General features: G+C 31.1%; 6 protein-coding genes across 9 annotated transcripts; 2 read left to right on the plus strand and 4 right to left on the minus strand.

Moving 5' to 3' along the window:
* Positions 1-1,923: 1,923 nt before the first annotated feature.
* Positions 1,924-3,397, minus strand: LOC119610014 (trypsin beta-like). Its single transcript, XM_037965079.1, has 3 exons — positions 2,945-3,397; positions 2,305-2,765; positions 1,924-2,199 (listed from the first exon to the last, which is right to left on the minus strand). The coding sequence occupies exons 1-3, from the start codon at positions 3,065-3,067 to the stop codon at positions 2,007-2,009; spliced, it is 777 nt and encodes a 258-aa protein (XP_037821007.1). The 5' UTR covers positions 3,068-3,397; the 3' UTR covers positions 1,924-2,006.
* Positions 3,398-5,391, minus strand: LOC119610013 (3-ketodihydrosphingosine reductase). Of its 2 annotated transcripts, none has more exons than XM_037965076.1 (4): positions 5,252-5,391; positions 4,744-5,001; positions 3,983-4,551; positions 3,398-3,884 (listed from the first exon to the last, which is right to left on the minus strand). In XM_037965076.1, the coding sequence occupies exons 2-4, from the start codon at positions 4,964-4,966 to the stop codon at positions 3,687-3,689; spliced, it is 990 nt and encodes a 329-aa protein (XP_037821004.1). In that variant the 5' UTR covers positions 4,967-5,001; positions 5,252-5,391; the 3' UTR covers positions 3,398-3,686. The 2 variants fall into 2 exon arrangements, with proteins under 2 accessions (XP_037821004.1, XP_037821006.1); XM_037965078.1 differs by having other exon boundaries at positions 5,163-5,341.
* Positions 5,392-5,739: 348 nt separating this feature from the next.
* Positions 5,740-8,178, plus strand: LOC119610022 (methyl-CpG-binding domain protein 2). 2 transcript variants are annotated; one of them, XM_037965094.1, is made up of 2 exons: positions 5,740-6,017; positions 7,253-8,152. In XM_037965094.1, the coding sequence occupies exons 1-2, from the start codon at positions 5,884-5,886 to the stop codon at positions 7,746-7,748; spliced, it is 630 nt and encodes a 209-aa protein (XP_037821022.1). In that variant the 5' UTR covers positions 5,740-5,883; the 3' UTR covers positions 7,749-8,152. The 2 variants fall into 2 exon arrangements, with proteins under 2 accessions (XP_037821022.1, XP_037821021.1); XM_037965093.1 differs by lacking the exon at positions 5,740-6,017 and adding an exon at positions 6,041-6,779 and having other exon boundaries at positions 7,253-8,178.
* A 207-nt stretch (positions 8,179-8,385) lies between these two features.
* On the minus strand, positions 8,386-9,903 carry LOC119610023 (metaxin-1 homolog). The gene is made up of 5 exons (XM_037965095.1): positions 9,597-9,903; positions 9,360-9,506; positions 9,019-9,294; positions 8,549-8,950; positions 8,386-8,491 (listed from the first exon to the last, which is right to left on the minus strand). Exons 1-5 carry the CDS (start codon positions 9,675-9,677, stop codon positions 8,414-8,416), a joined length of 984 nt encoding a protein of 327 aa, XP_037821023.1. The 5' UTR covers positions 9,678-9,903; the 3' UTR covers positions 8,386-8,413.
* A 2,091-nt stretch (positions 9,904-11,994) lies between these two features.
* On the plus strand, positions 11,995-13,067 carry LOC119610027. Its single transcript, XM_037965099.1, has 2 exons — positions 11,995-12,632; positions 12,695-13,067. Exons 1-2 carry the CDS (start codon positions 12,200-12,202, stop codon positions 12,994-12,996), a joined length of 735 nt encoding a protein of 244 aa, XP_037821027.1. The 5' UTR covers positions 11,995-12,199; the 3' UTR covers positions 12,997-13,067.
* A 1,839-nt stretch (positions 13,068-14,906) lies between these two features.
* Positions 14,907-16,848, minus strand: LOC119610025. 2 transcript variants are annotated; one of them, XM_037965098.1, is made up of 5 exons: positions 16,380-16,848; positions 16,222-16,324; positions 16,106-16,158; positions 15,900-16,047; positions 14,907-15,835 (listed from the first exon to the last, which is right to left on the minus strand). In XM_037965098.1, exons 1-5 carry the CDS (start codon positions 16,599-16,601, stop codon positions 15,177-15,179), a joined length of 1,185 nt encoding a protein of 394 aa, XP_037821026.1. In that variant the 5' UTR covers positions 16,602-16,848; the 3' UTR covers positions 14,907-15,176. The 2 variants fall into 2 exon arrangements, with proteins under 2 accessions (XP_037821026.1, XP_037821025.1); XM_037965097.1 differs by having other exon boundaries at positions 14,912-15,835; positions 16,106-16,324.
* Positions 16,849-19,228: the final 2,380 nt, after the last annotated feature.

A 19,228-nucleotide genomic window follows, 5' to 3' on the forward strand; every position in this document is an offset into this window, starting at 1 on the left:
GTAGAATATCAAAATTCTAGCATGTAATAGTTCTATAGTGGTATACGGTGATATCCCCATACTTAGAGTGGCTAGGATAGTACTTAGTGTTAGCTTTATTGAATAAGAATCAATATTATACAATTCTAAATAAAATTCACACAGTACTCCCCAAATAGATGGGGTTTCCGTAATGTAGTTTTTGTTTATCAATACAAAATGATCAAAAACCCAGATTATTTTTGTTATAATCTATAGATTTATACCCCACTAATATTTTCAAATCCAAATCCATTGATTTCCTAATATATCATGTATCCAATTCAAAATTACTTATTATTTTCGAAATTTAATCAAAGAAACGATAGATTTCATGTTAAGTCAGATATTGAAAAATTCTTATAGGTATATAGGATAATAAATCGGCTAAGAAATGTCCAAACTTAGTCGTTCCACTACTAAAATATCTAAAAAATGCTATTCTAATATATAGGAGTAATAAAAATATGAAATTTTATAAAATAATGCAGCAATATTAAAAAATTAACAAAAAACCTAAAAAAGCAAAATACTTTATTGACCTTAAAAATTAACATTACGTTCAGATTTTATCAAAAATCTCGTTAATTAATATCACGATTTTACTTTTTATGGTAGAAAATTAAAATATAAGATATTCCTTAAAAAATACAACAAACAAATTGCTTTATTTTGCTAAAAATAATTGTTCAGATAAAGTTTTTTCTTAAAATTTATAAAATTTTACATAGGCAAATTACTTAATTGATTCACTGTATGTATATTCTGAGTCCTTAAATATAACGGAGTCTATTAAGCCATCTCCGTCTGCCTTTATTGTCTAGAAACATAACACTAAGCAAGTAGAGTCCAGAGTAGCTGAGAACCTATAAAAGGGAACTTTTTGGTACTTTTTCGTTATACAAAAAGTACTTTTAGAAATTTCTATAGTATTGAACCTAGAAACATTAAATTAAGTATGTAGAGCCCGGAGTAAGTTAAAAGCTATAAAATATGGCATTTTGGTACATTTTCGTTCTTCAAAGGTACTTTTGGAATTTTTTATATTTTTTTTTTTTTTTTAGATTCTTTTTTTTAAACTCTGTAATTTGTTGGCGGTGTATTTAAAACACTCAAAATGCCAGGTTATCCCACGTTGGTTCGAAGAGAGCCCTCCAATCGACCTATACCTTTATATAGGAAGTTGGAGCCCCGAACAATTACTTAATCAAAAGTATTATTTGGTCTCCACCAATTAAATCAAACATAACCTCAAAGGCGGTAAGTAAAACGAAAGCACGCAATTAATGCAAACAACGCATAACTTAGGGCGGGTTTTTCAGATAAAGATAATCTACATTCTTTGGTTAAACCTAGTTTAATATATGTTTTGTGTTTTTCAGTAAACATTAACGTTACTTATTATCTTAGTTTAACTGAGTGTTATTGGCCAATTAAACTTAAGTTATAAGTAAGAAGACACAATTAACAGTTATACGGAGTAATACACTCAATTGGTGCGAGTGAGACGTAACTCTGTCGAAAGCTTGGCAACAAACACAAGCCTGATTGTCCTTAAGAAATAATGGCGATGACGCGAGAGTTGTTCCCCAACTCAGACCTGAATTACGTCTCAACATTCAGATTCCTAAGTGAATGAAAATCTGTAGGAAGGGATTTGTGGTACTTTTTCGTTCTTTAAATGGTACCTTTTGGTTTTTATACAATATTGAATCTAGAAACATAAAATCAGACATATATCCTGATGTAATCAGAATCTATAAGGGTGAATTTTTTGGTACTTTAATTTTTGAATTCTTTTAAATATTAAATCTAGAAACATGATGTGATAGAATTAAAATCATATTGATGGAAATTTTATGTGAAAGTGCTGCCAGACAGATTTGCGAGAGAAAGATAGTTTACCGTAACTTATAAATAAAAAATCGTATTTTTTTCATTTTGAATATTTCTTAAATTGTACAAATATTTCAACAAACATAAATGTATTACAATTTAGTTAATAACTTGATCCAGAAACGTATTGGTGCATAGGCTAATCGGGTATAAACTCCAGGATAATATGGATCGGCACAACCAACTCCCCATGACACCACGCCCACGAGTATACCATTTATTGTAATGGGTCCACCACTGTCTCCTTGACAGGCATCCGTATTACGGGCAGCAGCACAGAACATGCTGAAAATATAAAGTGCATAAGAATACATATATACATAAAAAGAGGTAGAAACTTAATAGCAAACGGATAATATTTTTTTTAGTACAAGAAAGCAGACTTCTTACGCATTTGTTATACCGCCATGAGAATACAAACTTTCATGACATTTCTGTTGATTAACCGTATAAACGATGGCATATTTCAGTTCCGACGATAGTAAATGATCCCCTGAACTTTGATAACCCCAACCTGAAACAGTTGCTGCTACATTATCTTCTATCTTTGTGGATAATTGTGGTAGTTTAATCGACCGAACTGGTAAATCATAACGATCGAAAGCATTCTCTCGCACTCGCATCAACGATACATCAAAATTCATATTGTCTGGATTATAACTGGGATGAGAGTGTATTTGTTTAACGGTTAAAATAACACCTTCACGGGAACGCCAACGACTGCCCATGCGTAGCGTTATATAACTGGGTATATGTTCTATACCATGAACACAATGGGCTGCTGTTATGGCCCATTGTCCGTTAAGTATAGCGGCACCGCAGATGTGTATAGTTTGGCGTCTCAGGGAAAGCTTAAATGGAAAAATCAACATTGAAAATCTAGGAAGTTAAAAATATATTTTTTCCCTCCTTTAATATGTTTGTATTAATTAGTACGTCTTAAAAAGACATCCTCACTTTTTAATTTTTCGCTAAACTTTGACAACTTATTTTTCCTGATAAGGATTAAGATAAAAGATGATTAACTTACTTGATATGGAAAATCCTCTATATTGGCATTTTTACCATTAACAATACGATACTGAGCAGTCTCAATACAATTAAAATATGTTACAAAAATGAAGAAAATTGTGCAATACATTGACATCTGCATGATTCAAATATTATTTTGAAACTGCGCTAATGACTCCCACAAAATTAATTTTCTTTCCAACAATATTCAGCTTAATAAGTAACAAACATTTGTACTTTTATTCTTATCTAAAGATATTTAAAATAAAAACATAACCAATTAATAAGATATTGAGAAAATCATAATGTAGTATTTTTTGGCTTCCGTTGAATACACAAAACAAGATGATAGTTACTCACAGACAATTCATATTAAAGAATTTTGATAATATTTAGTAAGAAATAGCTAATTGTAAGATAATTTTTTCTTACCTTGTATATTAAAGTCAAAGATTTAAAAAACATGTACATATAATTAGTTAAAAATACAAACAGTTTATTAAAAATTTATTTATATAAAACAAGCTCTTTGGCTACGAAAATAAATTAATTTTGTTTCTTTGTGCTTTTTGGTAGAGAGAAATGTAACGAAAATAATGTTTAGATGAAAAATGTTACTATGTATATAAAAATGAAATGTTTTCTTATAACTTTACTAGTTTATCATAGTTTGTAATAAATATTTAAAAAATATAGTTTTGCATATTATTTTTTCAAAATAAGTTACTGGAATTTTATGTTTGGTTTAAGTTTTAATTTCTTTAGGCAGTTTTTTCCTTGGCACAGTTTTCAATAATACGTTCAAAGTGTAAATGCAATAAACACCCAATTATACGCAAAGGACCCAAGAACAGAGCATGGAACAAATTTTGAAAAAATCCACCCCAACGGAAGAGACCACCGCCGAGCAGGGTAAGTAACCAAGATTCAGCTCCCAGTATGGATATAAAATTGCCTTTCTGTAAGAAAAATAGGAAAGCAAGAAGTAAGTCGAAAGGTATAACCCAACTCTATGCTATAATTTAAGCTAAAATAAGTCTGTTCTTTTTTCACTTACCAAAGCATCATTAAGTATCTGTTTCGCCACATTATCGGGTTGCGCTAAGCCACCGCTACCCGAAATAATTTTTGTTTCCTTTGGTTTAGTCTTTTCCTCATTCTCAAATCCCGGTGTATTTGTATCAGCTGGTAGAGCCAAAGTAACAGAAACACCTAAATGCCTTGATTCCATGGCAACAGTTTCAGCTAGCCCACGTAAAGCAAATTTGGAAGCAGCATATGGTCCATAACCATAAATACCAAATAAGGCAGCCTGAGATGCGGTCACCACAATAATACCCTCACCACTTCTCTTCATTTTGTGTAAAACATAGCGAGTACAATTGTAGGTACCCCAATAGTTAACATCCATTAGTTTGCGGGCATCCGCAACGGAGACTTCTTCGAAAACACCACATATAGCGAGACCGGCACAATTGATTAGCATATAAATATCGTCAAATTCCTCTTCAATTTCGGCCAAACACTTGGCAACATTATCATAACTCGATGACAAGTCCAAGCAACGATATTGGAATTTTTGTTCGGGTCTTTGGCGTATAACACCCATAAGGGAAACGGCACCCTCTAGATTAAAGATAGAGTAATAAAAAAGCAATTAGTCTGCAGTAAATGTAATTTTTAGTGAATTTTATAACGAAAATTCTAACAAATTGTTTTCATTCTTTAAGACTGGGCGGGGTTTCTATATTAAAAACGCAAAACACGTATATTTTTACAGTTATTCTTAAACTTAGTATGTACAATAGGCAAACTTACTTAACATTTTTTCATCGCGTGCTATCACCGTAACGTTGGCACCCTTTAGGGCACATTCCACAGCCAAACATAGCCCTATGCCACGACTGCCTCCTGTTATGACAACATGTTTACCCACAATACTCTTGGCACGTTTACGTGTAACAAATAAATACACGAAAATGTGAGCCAAAATAGCTATACCAATGTATAAAGCAGTTTCCCAGTTGAAAGCAACAGCCATATTAATAAAGATAAGTTAGAGATCCAGAGGTTAAGCTGCCGGGTACAAAGAAATGTATTAAAATTACATGTTTTGCTATTAGAAAGTTTTTTCATTTGTACAGGTTGTTTATTTCCTTTTAAAATTTTCATATGGAGTTTTAGAGGTCACTAACATGTTCAATTACCAGGAAAAACTTGTTTTAGTTTTCACTTACCAAAAATTATGTGCATTTAATGTTAGTTATTTATTATAGATAAGATAAATGATTCATGTGTTTAGTGCTGGAGAAAAAAGTAAAATTACCCTTAATTATGTTTAAAGTTTTATCAATCAATTACTTTTGGGTAGAAATCGCCCACCGCTAGTAAAAGTAGTGGAAATTTGAATGAAAAAACTCAAAAAATCTCACAAAAACAAAACACAAATATAAAAGTTGTTTTTGTTTTTTTTGTAGGGTTTCCCTCGAGTTATGTTTTTGACAGCAGAGTTTTCTATCTATCACTTTTTTGTTTTTTGATTTTAGCCAGTGATGGTAAATTAGCGATATGGCAATAAGATGAACATTTTCGTTTTGTTAAAAATTCATAAAAACCGAAAATATATATTTTAAAAGTGACTATTGGAACATAAATTAATCAATTTTACCTTAAAAAGGCACTAAAATTACCAAATTTACTTTTAACTAAAATATATTTACCGTTACCTTTAAACTATTCGGCTGTTTTACTTAGCAAATATATCGCTAGAATTTGTCTTCACTTTGACTAAATCACTAAATTGCCAACATTGGTTGTCAAATAAAAAGTGTTTTTGTTTTTATCAGGAAAATTGGGACGCTGTTGTTTTTCTTCTTGTTATTACCAAGTGAAATTTTTTATAAAAAACAATAAAGGAAAACATAAATTAATTAAAAAGTGTGAAAATAATTAAACAACATGCAAATGAACTCGAATATTTCCATAGAACGTAAAAAGGTAGACTGCAATGCCCTGCCCAAGGGATGGCAAAGAGAAGAAGTTTTACGAAAGTCTGGAATCTCAGCGGGAAAAGTTGATGTCTACTATTATAGGTAAGTAATTTATTGAAATAAATTTAAAGCTTATTAAAGTAAATAACTAAAAACGCACGTTTGAACACAAAAATATCCCACAATTTTAACACTTTCATACAACAACCACAACAATATTCCCCCCTTCCCTTTTATTTATTTTAAATATGAACTACCTACACATCATTTTTTAACCCTTACTCCACCCCAAACATTTTTCTATAAACATTCTGATTATTGTATTATAAAACGATGTTTGAACGTTGAACGATATGCCGAATTTCAAAATAAAATGTTGCTGTTGATGACGATTGCCAATAGTCCTACTGGAAAACGTATTGATAGTAAGCCACAGTTGGCACGTCATTTAGGAGATGCCATAGATATAAGCAGTTTTGATTTTCAAAAAGGCAAATTTATTCAACATCTACCATCACCCTCGATATCATTATACCGCTGTTTACCTGCCATCACCTCAGTGGTAAGCAGTAGTAGCAGTGGTGGGGGTGTTGGTGGAAGCACTGGTAGCAGTGCTAGCATGACAGTTGCTGGTAGCGCTACATTGCCAACCTTGGGTGGTGGTATTACTATAATACCATCACATCATCCTTCGGTGGGTCATAATTTAAAGCGTAAACATAGAATGGGATCACAAGCATCAGCCTTGTCATCTTCCTCTTCAATAGCCAGTCATCATAATCTTTTAAGTTCTTGCACAACGATGACCACGACGACAACAACCTCAACAAATTTGCCACTCAAGCAGCAACAATTAGAATTCAGGTAGAGCCTACAAACCAAACATAAATAAATACCAGGCAAATCTGTGTTGCATGCCATTGTCAAGTGATATCCAAACTATATTTTTATGTACTACTATTTACCATAAACAAACGAATTGGCAATTTTAGGCATTTCAATTAAATTAGGGATTTTATGTAATCCAAATTCATCTTGACCTTTATTAACGAATTGGCATATTGAAATCAAAGTTTTTTTAATTTTATGTAAAAAATAAGGAAAATTTGTTTAATGTATGTACTTTGTATTGCACTTTATTATTAAAAAAAAAAAACAATTATATATGCATGCAGTTTATATCATCAAACAATAATTTATTAAGTTGCAAACAACTTTCTTGAAAAACTTAATTTCTCTCGTAACTTGCTAAATTATAGTTTTATACTAAATGTTCAAATATTTTGCTGTATTTTCGATTAAAACATTAAACGTACTAATATCCCTACTCCTAACAGTCGTGCTATGCGTACAGATGTCTCTTTGGTGCCACCCATACGTCAGACTGCCTCCATATTTAAGCAACCCGTTACCGTTATACGCAATCATGAAAATAGTAAAACAAAAAATGACACCAAACAACAAGGCGCACAACAACAACAAGACAAACCCAAGCAATTATTTTGGGAAAAACGTTTGGAATGCATGAGAGCTTGTCACGCAACGGGCGAACAATTCGATGATATTGTATTGCCCAAAAGTCTAAAACCTTTGGGGCCCAATGTTCATGAACAGACTGTTATGCAATCACTAGCCACCGCTTTGCATGTACTCAATACACCCGTTACTGGACAAACTGCAACTAAGACTGAATTTCAAAAAAACGCCACAGCTTTCATCAATCCCGATCAGCCCTTGATGCAGGGTATTCTCATATCTGAAGATGATATACGACGGCAAGAGGATCGTGTTAGTGTGGCACGAAAAAAATTACAAGAAGCTTTAAAAGTTTAAGATCTAACACACACAAAAAGTATGATTAGTTGATAAGTATAAATTACAAATTATATACAATAACAAGAAAAAAAATTAAAAGTACTAATAAATTTCGAATTCAAATTAAAAATTGAAATTGAAAAGGACAACAATTTTTCGATCCAGATAGCAGGGACAATTTAGCTGATTTCCAATGGTGCTAAACTTTCAACTTAATATTTCTCAAATAAAGTAATTAAGAAAAAACATTTCATTTTAGATTTTAATAATTAACATAACTTGAATCGTTTTTATTTCGAAAAATAAATGTGTGTATAACAAACCAACAATTAAATCAAAATAAGAGAAAAAATACTATATATAATTAAAATTTAATGCTAGTAATGCTATTTTTCAAATGGCAACTAAAAACTTTTTTCAACAACATTACTAACATGCATATTACCAAGAAGCATTAAAAACAAAGAAAATCTTAAGACTCTTTTTTTGGTATTATTATAATTTTTGGAACATTTACATACATTACTTCTAGAAATCATAGAATAAAATAGGATTTCTTTTGGAAGTATTACAATAATATATAAATGATATTAATGCATAATTAAGGCGAAAAGTTATAACCAAAAACTAATAATAAAAGGCAGTTCTGTTTTTTTCTGTTTCCTACTTTTAAATTAACACCCTCAATCCATATCATCTTCTTCAAACTCATCATCATCATCATAATTTAAACCATCATAGTATTCCTGAGTGTTGGAGAACTGTTATAAAATAATAGTTAAAATAAATTATATATAGTGCTATCTCAATTAACATACCTTCTTCTTAAAGAAAATTTTCATGGCGGCAAATGAAGACATGGCTACTACCGCTGCTATACCAGCTAGTATTTTTGTTTTCTTTTCCGATTCTAGGAACTTACGTTCTGTTGCGGTTAACATAGGATTATTGGGAGAGGCATCATCTTTACTAGTGTTTATGGAATTAAAGGATTCCTTTTTAAACACGTCCCTTGATATCCGATTTATGAAATTTACCAGATTTTGACAACCTTTAATGTGATTCTGTATGGGATTATTAGGTAGCGTTATTTTTGATAGAATGGACAAGTAGGAAAATACAATAGCATCGAATTCACTAAATTGATCGCCGAAAAACCAAACATTGCGTCCCAAACGCTTTGACAAAACATTAATACACTTTTTGGCATTATTTGTTAGCTAAAAGGAAAAAGTAAATATAAAAATAATTACAAAATTTCTTTACAAATATTTCCGCTTAAACTTACATAGTCTCCTTCATGTAATTCCAGTTTATCATCTATATCAAAACCACCCATAGTATATACAATATCATAGGCCTCCTTTTGATACGAGGACGGATAATAAAAGTTAAATGGAAACGGTGTTCTCTTGGCGTAAAACGACCTGGTTATCTCGAAATTATTAGGTTCGCCAAACACAAAATAATGATAATAAGCATGCAGTTGCGAAAACACCCAATTGGAAAATGATTCCGATAAGTGTTTTTCCTTCTGTTTCAATTTGGCATCTATGGGATAACCCTAAAAATAGAAAACAACGCCGTTCATTCATCCCAAAAAGTCTATTTTAAACAACGCATACTCACTTCTTTGTCTAATAATTTTTTTATCTGTCTATAGCCCACGAATTTTTCATTGCCAATTTGTAGATAGGGTAATTTACCGGCACCGGAACGCAGGGGATTGGAATTTGTTTCTATTGTCACGGGACAGCGTGTAAATTTCACTAAGCACTATTATTGTAATAAAAGTTTTAAAGAAAATATATTATTATTTCTGCTATTAGTTAATAAACAAACGAAAATTATATTATTTTTCCTTACCAGTACGCGCAAACACTCAAAATCTATGGAGGGAAGACCCCATTCCCCTTTGTACACATATAAAACAGCACCCAGACGCATTTTTTTCTTATTATTTTCTACCAATAATTATTTACAAAGCATTTACACTCTTCCTCTATAATGTTTACTTAATTTATTACTTTAATTTAATGCAATTTTAAGCCAAAAGTTATATTTACACAATTTGGTAAATTTTTATGAAATTACAGTGCACAAGAGGGACTTCACTTTTTATATTTTATATTGAGGTTATGTTTAATATTTATAACTGTCAAAATAATAAGCTTCTTTTTGTTTTAAGCTGACATTCAATAGGAAATGTTTACATAAAAATTAAACAGCTGTTTGCAAAAAAAAAAACACTACTTTGTAATATTACTTCAAACACTTTGTGTTTGACAAACTAGAGTTTCCTAGGTCGTCAAACAGTGCCTCGTTTCTGTAAAGGTAAGTTCACATTTATGAAATATTTGACGATTTTTAACAAATATTTCTTTGCACTAATGTGAACAACAAATATTTTTGATTATTAAACACAAAAACAGCTGATTTGTAACAAACAAAATTGTTTGGCGGTGATCAAATATGTTATTAATGTGAACATAATGTGAACACCATGCATAAAATATTTTCATCGATTTTCAGCAAATAATTGTTTGGTCTTGCAAGTGAAATGTAAGAACAAACAGCATTAAATAACAGCTGTTATGAGTTATTTTGGCTAAAAAATGAGTGTTGTCTAGTAAATAAATAAAAACTGAAAATTTTTCCTATAATAATTATTGGATTTGAAAAATTTATTTTTTAATGTTTAAAAAAGTATATATATATATATATGTATATATATATATTTATATATATATTTGGTATAAATCTAGCGTTCTAATTCAGATGATTTTAAAACATACCACATAATAGTAACATAACAAAGGCAAAAAAACTCTTCGCTCTATTAGGGTCCGGGAGTTACGGGCCTCCAAAGTTTTGATATATAATCGGATATATCTCGATTACTGATTAAACGATATGGTCGATATGGCTGTCAGTGGAAAGGTCTCTGAAATACCTTTCAATTGATGTATAGTATGGCATATATCATTAACCCATTGAGAGCCAAGTTCAAATTTTATGTTTTTTCTTTTGACTTTTTTACAAAAGTAACGTTATCTCAAATATATATGGATATAAGCGTACCTCATCTCACATTAAATTTTCATATTTATACATACTCTTACATTTTTAGCACATGTATATTTTACACTTTTAGCTAGGGGAAACTTTAAAAACTTTAACTATTTTTAAAAAATGAAAAATTATTTTAAAAAAATCGAGCCATATTTTAGAAAATTCACCAATTTTACCAAAAAGAGAAACATTATTTTAAAAAATCAAGCGTCATAACAAATCCTAGCAATATCACCAAAAAGTGAAAAATTATTTTAAAAAAATTGAGCGATTTTTTTTTAATTTTTAAAATAACCTAATACTAAATAAAAGACATACATTTCTAACTAATTTTATAGAAATAATAAATAATAAATAAACTAAATATTTTCACTTACATACGACAAAAATGTTTAAACTTGCATAACTTTTGCATTTCATGGATTATAGCTCTCAAACATATGTATATCATAGGAAATGTCAAAATATTGTCTACAAAATTTCATGTGAGATGAGGTATTTTTATATCTATATATTTTTTTGTTAAAAAAGTCAAAATTAAAAAAAAAAAAAATTTGACCCTGGCTCTCAATGGGTTAATGATACATATTATACATCAATGGAAAGCTATTTCAAAGGCATTTCCAATGATACCCATATCGAACATATTGGTAATGTTGATGTTTGCTTAAATATGATTAAAATTTAAATTTTCTAAAAATATTAATTTTCAAACTAACATAACTCTTGCATTTCATGGGTTATAGCTTTCAAACATATATCATAGGAAAGCCCCAAACGTTGTCTACAAAATTTCATGTGAGATGAGGTACCGTTATGTCGATAAATTTATGAGATAACGGCACATCTGTAAAAAAAATTCAAAAGAAAAAACATAAAATTTGACTCTGGCTCTCAATGGGTTAATGATATATATCATTTTATACATCAATGGAAAGTTCTTTCAAAGACCTTTCCAATGATACCCATATCGACCATATCGGTTAATTAGTAATCAAGAATTATCCAATTATATATCAAAACTTTGGAGGTCCATAACTCCCGGCCCCTAAGAGGGTGCAGATTTTTTTTTTTCATCTCTGTAGTCAGAAGAAAAAAGACTACCAGGTATTGAAAAAATCTCTTAAAATCAGCTGAATTAGAACGCTTGATGAATTCCTTAAATATATACAACCAATAATATAATATTGTAAAAGCACTTGCAGTTTTTAGCGATTTAATATTTAAATAGCATTGACCACATTAAAATAAAAGTAAACAAGCAGCTGTGCTGACTTTTATTAAAAAAAATTGTGCACAGTTAAATTAAATTAAATAAAAACAAAAAAGAAATACATACTTAAATAAATTTCAAAGGCATTAAAATTTACTTTATGTTGAATTAAAAATCATAGAATATGCAAAATTTTGCAGACATGGATGTTAAAGAACCAGTAGCCAAAAAAGCCCGTACAAAACCAAAATCTTTTAAAGATTGGGAAGAAAATTATATTTTTAAATTAATTTCATTGGTAGAGGCTGAGCCCTGTTTGTGGAACGCCTCAATGGATGGATACCACAATAAAGCCATTCGCGACATTGGCTGGCTAAATATTGCCGATAACTTTGAACCCGCATATTCGGTAGTGGATGTAACCACCAAATGGACAAATTTGCGAATTCAATATAGGGGGTATGCCGCCCGTTCTAAAACAAAGTCAGGACAGGGCACAATGGAAATGCCTAAATGGAAATATTTTAATGCTATGGCTTTCGTAGGCCGAGCCGAGGATCACCAAACACAACCAACAATTTCCAATTTAAATATTGCCCATGGTACCGATAATAATAGTAAGTGTATATTTTAAAAAAATATGTACCTCAATAACAAAAAACTTGTAACTTATATCCAGTTGATAGCGACACCCCCACTACGTCAACACCACCATTATCTACCCCAACAATTACCCGTCGCACACAACCCTCAAATCAACAATCGGCAGCAACACAAATTGCAGAAACAATGCGTGATGCGGTTAATGTAATGAAAGAGCGTAAAGAAAATGCATCAGACCCAAATACGTCTTTCGCTAATTACATTCTAAGCGAGTTAAAAACTTTAAATAGCACAGAAGCTGCGACTGTGAGAAAAAAGGTTACTCTTTTCTTTATTCAATGCCTGGATGAGGAAAAAAATAGTAATAGTAAAAATTAAATAATGTATTATAGTTAATGTTTATATTTCGTTTATTTTTGTTATTAAATTTACATATTTTTGTTATTGTATTTATATGAAACAAACATTGTTGTTATTATATTATAAACTTAAAAATTGTTTATGATTCTTTAATATAATCCATTCTAGTATGTCCTATTGATTTATATATATATATATATATAGTCTATAGTCTAGACCATTGACTAGTCTATAGTCTAGACTATTGACTAGCCTACAGTCTACACTATTGACTAGACTACAGTCTACACTATTGACTAGACTATTGACTAGTCTATAGTCTACACTATAGACTAGTCTATAGTCTAGACTATTGACTATCTATATATATAAAAATGAAAGTGTGTTTGTATGTATGTAAGTTTGTTTGTTTGTTTGTGCTTTATAGACTGCTAAACGGCTGGACCGATTTTCCTGAAATTTTCACAGTTTCTTCCTGTATGTCTGGAAGGAACTATAGGCTACTTTTTATGTTGAAATTTCATGTGGGCGACGTGCCACGCCCATATTAAGAAAATATTAAATTAGTATATCTGAGATAATATAATAGTTAGAGTCTTCAAATTTTGTCGGAGCAACTTTAGTATCAATATAATTATTTAAGACAAAAAGTGGGCGGATTAGCATTAGGGGGCGTGGCACCTCCCATATAAATTTAATACAAAAATTCGTTTATCTTGGAAACTATTATAGTTAGAATATTAAAAATTTGCACGAGTAACTTTAACATCCATGTAAACATTTTGGGAAATAAATTGGCGGACTACCCATGAGGGGATCAGCACCTCCCATATTAATAAAATACAAAAATTGGTTTATCTGGGAAACTAATAGAACTAAATTCTTCAAATTTTGCACTAAGAACTTAAGTATTCATCTGAACATTTTGGAGAAAAAAGAGCGGACTTTCGTCATGGGGGGCTTGGAGGCCCCATATAAATTAAATAGGAAAATTATTATATCTGAGAAACTATTAGAGCTAGAATCTTCAAATTTTAATTGAAGAACTTTTACATTCATGTGAACATTCAGAGAATAACGGGCGGACTTTCAATGGGGGCTTGGCACCTCACATATGAATTAAATACAAAATTTCGCTTATCTGGGAAACTAATAGAACAAGATTCTTCAAATATTGCAAGAAGAACTTTATTATACATATGAACATTTTGGAGAAAAAAAGGGCGGACTTTCATCTGGGGGCTGTGAGTTCCCATGTGAATTAAATAGAAAAATTCGTATATCTGAGAAACTATTAGAGCTAGAATCTTCAAATTCTACATGAAGATCTTTGACATTAATGTGAACATTTAGAGAATAACGGGCGGACTTTCAATGGGGTCTTGGCACCTCCTATATGAATTAAATAAAAAATTTCGTATATCTGGGAAAATATTAGATTTTTTTTTAATTTGTCATCGATTACATCAAAATCTTAATTTACGTTCGGAACAAATGTATCTCTGGAAAACATTACAGTTAGAATCTTCAAAATTATTAAGAAGATTTTTTATTTACATATATTGCTTTTAGGGTAGCAAAGCACACTGGGTATAGCTAGTAGTCTATAATCTAGGCAATTGACTAGTCTAGTCTATAGTCTAGACTATTGATTAGCCTACAGTCTACACTATTGACTAGCCTACAGTCTACACTATTGACTAGTCTATAGTCTAGACTATTGTCTAGTCTATAGTCTAGACTATTGACTATAGTCTATAATCTAGGCAATTGACTAGTCTATAGACTAGATTATTGACAAGTCTATAGATTTGTATTGATATAGTCGAGACTATTGTCTAGTCTAGTTTATAAACTAAACTATAGACTAGACTATATTGTAGACTATAGACTGGACTATAGCCTAGACTATAAGCTAGAATAGTCTGTAGGCTGGACTATAGAATATACTAGTTTATAATGTAGTCTATAGTCTAGACTTTAGACTTGGTTATAGGCTAGACTGGACTGAATCATAGTTTTAATATTATTATTTATTTGATTTTTTCTGTAAACTATTTACAAGTAGAAATTTATAACCGATTTAGAAATTTAAATTAAGAAAATCATATTTTTTTTTATAAATTTTCTTTATTATCGTGGTAATATTAATAACTGAATTAGCTATATAAAAAACCAACAGTCTTTCTGTAGAATTTTTATATATGTTTATATTGAAACGGAACTTCTCCCTCTTCAATAAAATATTGGGAGAATTCTTCTCGAATTACTGAGGTTTCTTGATTAACATATGAGCGGTGTGGTCGGAGGTTTGGTAAATTTTGGTCGATGTCATTCCGCCATTCACCAGGGATTAGAGTGCCATCCTCGGAATAGTGGTCAACCAATTTCGGATTGAAATATACGGTTTTTTTTTGGGTCATCAAAAAATTGTGCAGAGCACAGCAAGCACAAGTTATTGTGCGTACTTTCGTGGGTTCAAGCATTATTGCGCTTCGTAATATTCTAAAACGAGCAGATAGAATTCCGAAAGCATTTTCTATAACCCTTCTCGCTCTTGACAATCTATAATTATAAATTCTTTGTGTTGCCGTTAATGTTCGCAAGCTATAGGGTTTTAACAAGTGTGGTGAGATAGCGAATGCATCATCAGCAACAAGCACATATGGTACCGGAATATTTCTAGATGGAAGTGGTTCAGAAGGTGGCAAATTAAGTTTATTATTGGTCATAGCTTCATTGAAGGAACTTTTGCGAAAAACGCCACCATCTGATATCCGACCATTTGATCCAACATCAATATACAGGAATTTATAAGATGCATCCGAAATCCCCATTAGGACTATGCTATGTGTGCCTTTACAAAATAGCGGATAGGAATTTAAATAAGTCATATTTTATTGTTTAGGAATTCATTTTACCTTTATAATTGTAATAAATACTTCCTGAATGTGCTGGTGCTTTCATAACCACGTGCTTTCCGTCTAAAGCTCCTATGCAATTGGGAAAATTCCACTTATGCAAAAACTCCTCAGATATAGCTTTCCATTCTTCGATGGTTGATGGTGTCTATATTTTGATAATTAAAGAAATTAGTGTATTCCAAATAACCGTCAGTTAATGGTACCTTTAAATATTCCGGCTGAAGTACATTGTAAATTGCATTACAAACTCCTGGAACTATAACCGAGATTGTATTAAACGGTATCCGAAATACAAACTGGAGAGATCTAAAACTCTCACCTGTTGCCAAGTAACGAAGAGTAACCGCTAAACGTTCGGTGGCAGAAATGGGTTCCCGGAATCTTGTAGTCTGCTTCGTTATTAGAGGCTTAACTAGATTTAACTAAGGAAGCTATTAAAAGGTAATTAGGAATTTATATTACAACATAGAAACTTGCCAAATAATCAAAATCTTTTGCCTTCATTCTTAAAAAGTTGTGATACAGTGTTGGAGTTTCCAAGCGAAGCTCTTTCAACAACTTTGCGCAACACCCTTCCTCTTTTCGCCTTCGCACCCACTCACGAACCCATACTCTTTCTTGTTTTTCTTTTTTCCCTTCCAAAAGAATTACTGATACAACACCACAGCATAAAAGAAGAAAAGTATCTTCATTATTCATTTCAAACAAATAAATTTCTGTTTGTTTACTATTTCACTAAACAATTATTTCACACAAATATTTTGTTCAATCTGAACGGGCGGCAAACAAGTTTTTTCTGTTTATATTTTTAGCTATTTGACAGCTGTTTCATGAAACAAAAAACGGCAAATATTTTGTCACAATGTGAACATAAAACCAACTCTGTTTTTATTTCATATGTTTTACAACAAACAAGTGAAAAAATATTTTATGCAAATATTTCATAGGTGTGAACGTACCTTAACTCTCGCATCGAGAAGTTTCTCGCATGAAACAGTGAAATTGAAGAAAAAACAATGTGAATTGAAACAAAATATCATTTCTCACATGCAAGTGTTTCTGTAAGAAAATTTTGTGAGAACTATCTGTCATTTATGTTTTTTGAAGTAAGTTATTGGAAATTTGTGAGTAAAAGTGTTTCTGTAAGAAAATTTTGTGAGAAGTTTCTCACATGAACTGTCAAAAAAACTCACATTTTAAAACGGTGCGGAAAGTAAAATTTTAATTAAAAAAAATTAATTTAAACATGAATTCTATGAAATAATGAAAAAGTAATGTTATATTTATAATTAATTAAAATTAAAATAAATATTGTTCACTAATTTTTAGAAAATACGAGGAATTTCGTATGTACAGAAGCAAATGCTAAAAAAGTACGTGGGCGTAAATTTGGAATTTGGCAAGGGCGAATTTAGTGGGATAATTTTTCGAACAATTTTCATTTAATTTCTATATTTTTTGTTTATTTATTCTTCGTTTATAAATTTGTTCGTTTTCTTCTTTTGTTTGTTTGTTTGTTTGTTCTTTAAGTTACTTAGTATTCGAAACTAAGATTTATTTGGCCAGTAATTAAAATTATACAACGCCATCACCAATTCTAGCTAGAAAAAACTAGCTCATATGTTCCAATTAAAAACTTAGGTTAAGTCAAAACGAATGCACATGGCCAAATATGCACCTCAAGAAAAACTGTAACTCAGTACAGTTATCTGACGTCACACATTGGCCAATGCTGTTGAGACGCAAAACTCTCGAAGGCAGAGCAAAAAGGACGGCCTGATCACCCTTAAACGATAATGGCAACGACGCACGACGATCTTCCTCCACCCAGAGCTGAATTACGAATGGTTTTCTTCTTTTAATTTTTCTATTTTTGACAGCTGTTTTATTGGAAATTTCCAATAAAAACGTAATTCGTGTAGCCTCTTCTCACTTTAAGTTACAGAAACACTTTTTACTCACAAATCGAGAAACGATGGAATTTTTTGTTTCACACTTCTCGATGTGAGAACTTCTCACTAAAAGTTACAGAAACGGGGTACAGGGTTGTATTTTTGTATGAAGTGTATGAAGGTATGAAGACGTATAGAAATTCTAAGGTTATCAAACACATAAGAAATACACAGGACTGTATAACGACTTGGTATGAAGACTTTCTTGGCGCGAAAAGTCATCATACCGGACAGTGGCGGGATAAACTGCAGACACATACATACACATCTTCTAATTGATCGTTTATCGAAGTGTTGTGAAGCATTGCTGTTGTTGCAATAATATTCCAATTGCAATAAAAAAAGGAAAATAAATTGTATGCCTAGCTCCGCAAGAACTCTTAACAGCGGTTATAAACATCCAAGGACCAGAAAACACCAACACGTAAGTTGTGGCAATAGTTTATTTTGGTTTATTGAGTTTTTGTTTTTTAATTAGCTATCAATGTCCAAGATGCCATTGCCTATGGGATCGCCAGGCTTCGGATAACAAGCTTACTTCACCGGGTAATATAAGCTTACCACCAACCAGCTCGGCAAGAAGTCTTGGAGCCAATGTGAGTTTCTTACTGTGTCATTGCAGAGCAAGATGAAAAGTTGGAAGAAATTCAGGAGCCATACTTAAATTTAAAAATGTTCGATGAGGCTTTATATCGCCAATTGATTTGTTATCCGCAGGAATGGAATGTTACTCAGCTGCAGTATTGGAACATCAAATTCAAGTTGGACCTTTCAATGCTTATAAAACAGCAATAGCGACATTTTGTCCCATTTTTTGGGACATCAAACAAAATCTGTTTGAAGGAAAAATCTGCAATTTTTTGCCCGCAGTTGCATGTTTTCGCGCCAGTTTTTGCAAATTCTTTATTTGATCTTCTGTCATTTTTGTTTGAATTTTTTTTAAAAAGTTATAAAATATATATAATTTTGTTATTGAAAATAAAATAATTGTTTATTGAAAAAGTATTTAAGTTTAAATACTAAAAATATTGATTTGGCCTGTTTGTGAGCTCTAAAAGATTAAAAAATGTAAGTAAGTAAACAATATTTTTGACTCCTTCATAACTTGACGAAAAAATAAAAATATGAATTTAGTACTTTTTGGATATTTGGACGTTTAAGGGGTGAAAATTGTACCTATTTCTGGTACTTTTTCCATAAAACATTGTTTTTGGTTTCTTAACTTATACATACATATGAATACATAATAACGGGCTCCCACTACGATGTTGCAACTTTTTGGAATAGAATTTTTGTTTCGTTAATGGGGAGAAAAAAAATTACCAAAAGGGGTAAAAATGGGAAATTTGATTTTATTCAAACTAGGGATGCCAA

The sequence above is a fragment of the Lucilia sericata genome, unplaced genomic scaffold (genome assembly GCF_015586225.1).
Source record: "Lucilia sericata isolate MDLA Ls3-8-SP2 unplaced genomic scaffold, ASM1558622v1 Contig001104F_arrow, whole genome shotgun sequence".
In the NCBI taxonomy this organism is placed as follows: Eukaryota; Metazoa; Arthropoda; class Insecta; order Diptera; family Calliphoridae; genus Lucilia; species Lucilia sericata.

Excerpts from the sequence above, each read along its gene's own strand:
- LOC119610013 (XM_037965076.1), bottom strand. The coding sequence starts at position 4,966 with ATGGCTGTTGCTTTCAACTGGGAAACTGCTTTATACATTGGTATAGCT. Across the intron at positions 4,552-4,743 it reads ACGCGATGAAAAAATGTTAA|AGGGTGCCGTTTCCCTTATG; the intron begins GTAAGTTTGCCT and ends TCTTTAATCTAG. Across the intron at positions 3,885-3,982 it reads AGATACTTAATGATGCTTTG|AAAGGCAATTTTATATCCAT; the intron begins GTAAGTGAAAAA and ends TTTTTCTTACAG.
- LOC119610025 (XM_037965097.1), bottom strand. The coding sequence starts at position 16,601 with ATGAATAATGAAGATACTTTTCTTCTTTTATGCTGTGGTGTTGTATCA. Across the intron at positions 16,048-16,105 it reads TTCAGCCGGAATATTTAAAG|ACACCATCAACCATCGAAGA; the intron begins GTACCATTAACT and ends ATCAAAATATAG. Across the intron at positions 15,836-15,899 it reads TATTTATTACAATTATAAAG|GCACACATAGCATAGTCCTA; the intron begins GTAAAATGAATT and ends TATTTTGTAAAG.
- LOC119610023 (XM_037965095.1), bottom strand. The coding sequence starts at position 9,677 with ATGCGTCTGGGTGCTGTTTTATATGTGTACAAAGGGGAATGGGGTCTT. Across the intron at positions 9,507-9,596 it reads TTGAGTGTTTGCGCGTACTG|TGCTTAGTGAAATTTACACG; the intron begins GTAAGGAAAAAT and ends TTACAATAATAG. Across the intron at positions 9,295-9,359 it reads AAAAATTATTAGACAAAGAA|GGTTATCCCATAGATGCCAA; the intron begins GTGAGTATGCGT and ends TTCTATTTTTAG.
- LOC119610027 (XM_037965099.1), top strand. The coding sequence starts at position 12,200 with ATGCAAAATTTTGCAGACATGGATGTTAAAGAACCAGTAGCCAAAAAA. Across the intron at positions 12,633-12,694 it reads CCATGGTACCGATAATAATA|TTGATAGCGACACCCCCACT; the intron begins GTAAGTGTATAT and ends ACTTATATCCAG.
- LOC119610022 (XM_037965093.1), top strand. The coding sequence starts at position 6,289 with ATGTTGCTGTTGATGACGATTGCCAATAGTCCTACTGGAAAACGTATT. Across the intron at positions 6,780-7,252 it reads CAGCAACAATTAGAATTCAG|TCGTGCTATGCGTACAGATG; the intron begins GTAGAGCCTACA and ends TACTCCTAACAG.
- LOC119610014 (XM_037965079.1), bottom strand. The coding sequence starts at position 3,067 with ATGCAGATGTCAATGTATTGCACAATTTTCTTCATTTTTGTAACATAT. Across the intron at positions 2,766-2,944 it reads TAGAGGATTTTCCATATCAA|CTTTCCCTGAGACGCCAAAC; the intron begins GTAAGTTAATCA and ends TTTCCATTTAAG. Across the intron at positions 2,200-2,304 it reads CATGGCGGTATAACAAATGC|CATGTTCTGTGCTGCTGCCC; the intron begins GTAAGAAGTCTG and ends TTATATTTTCAG.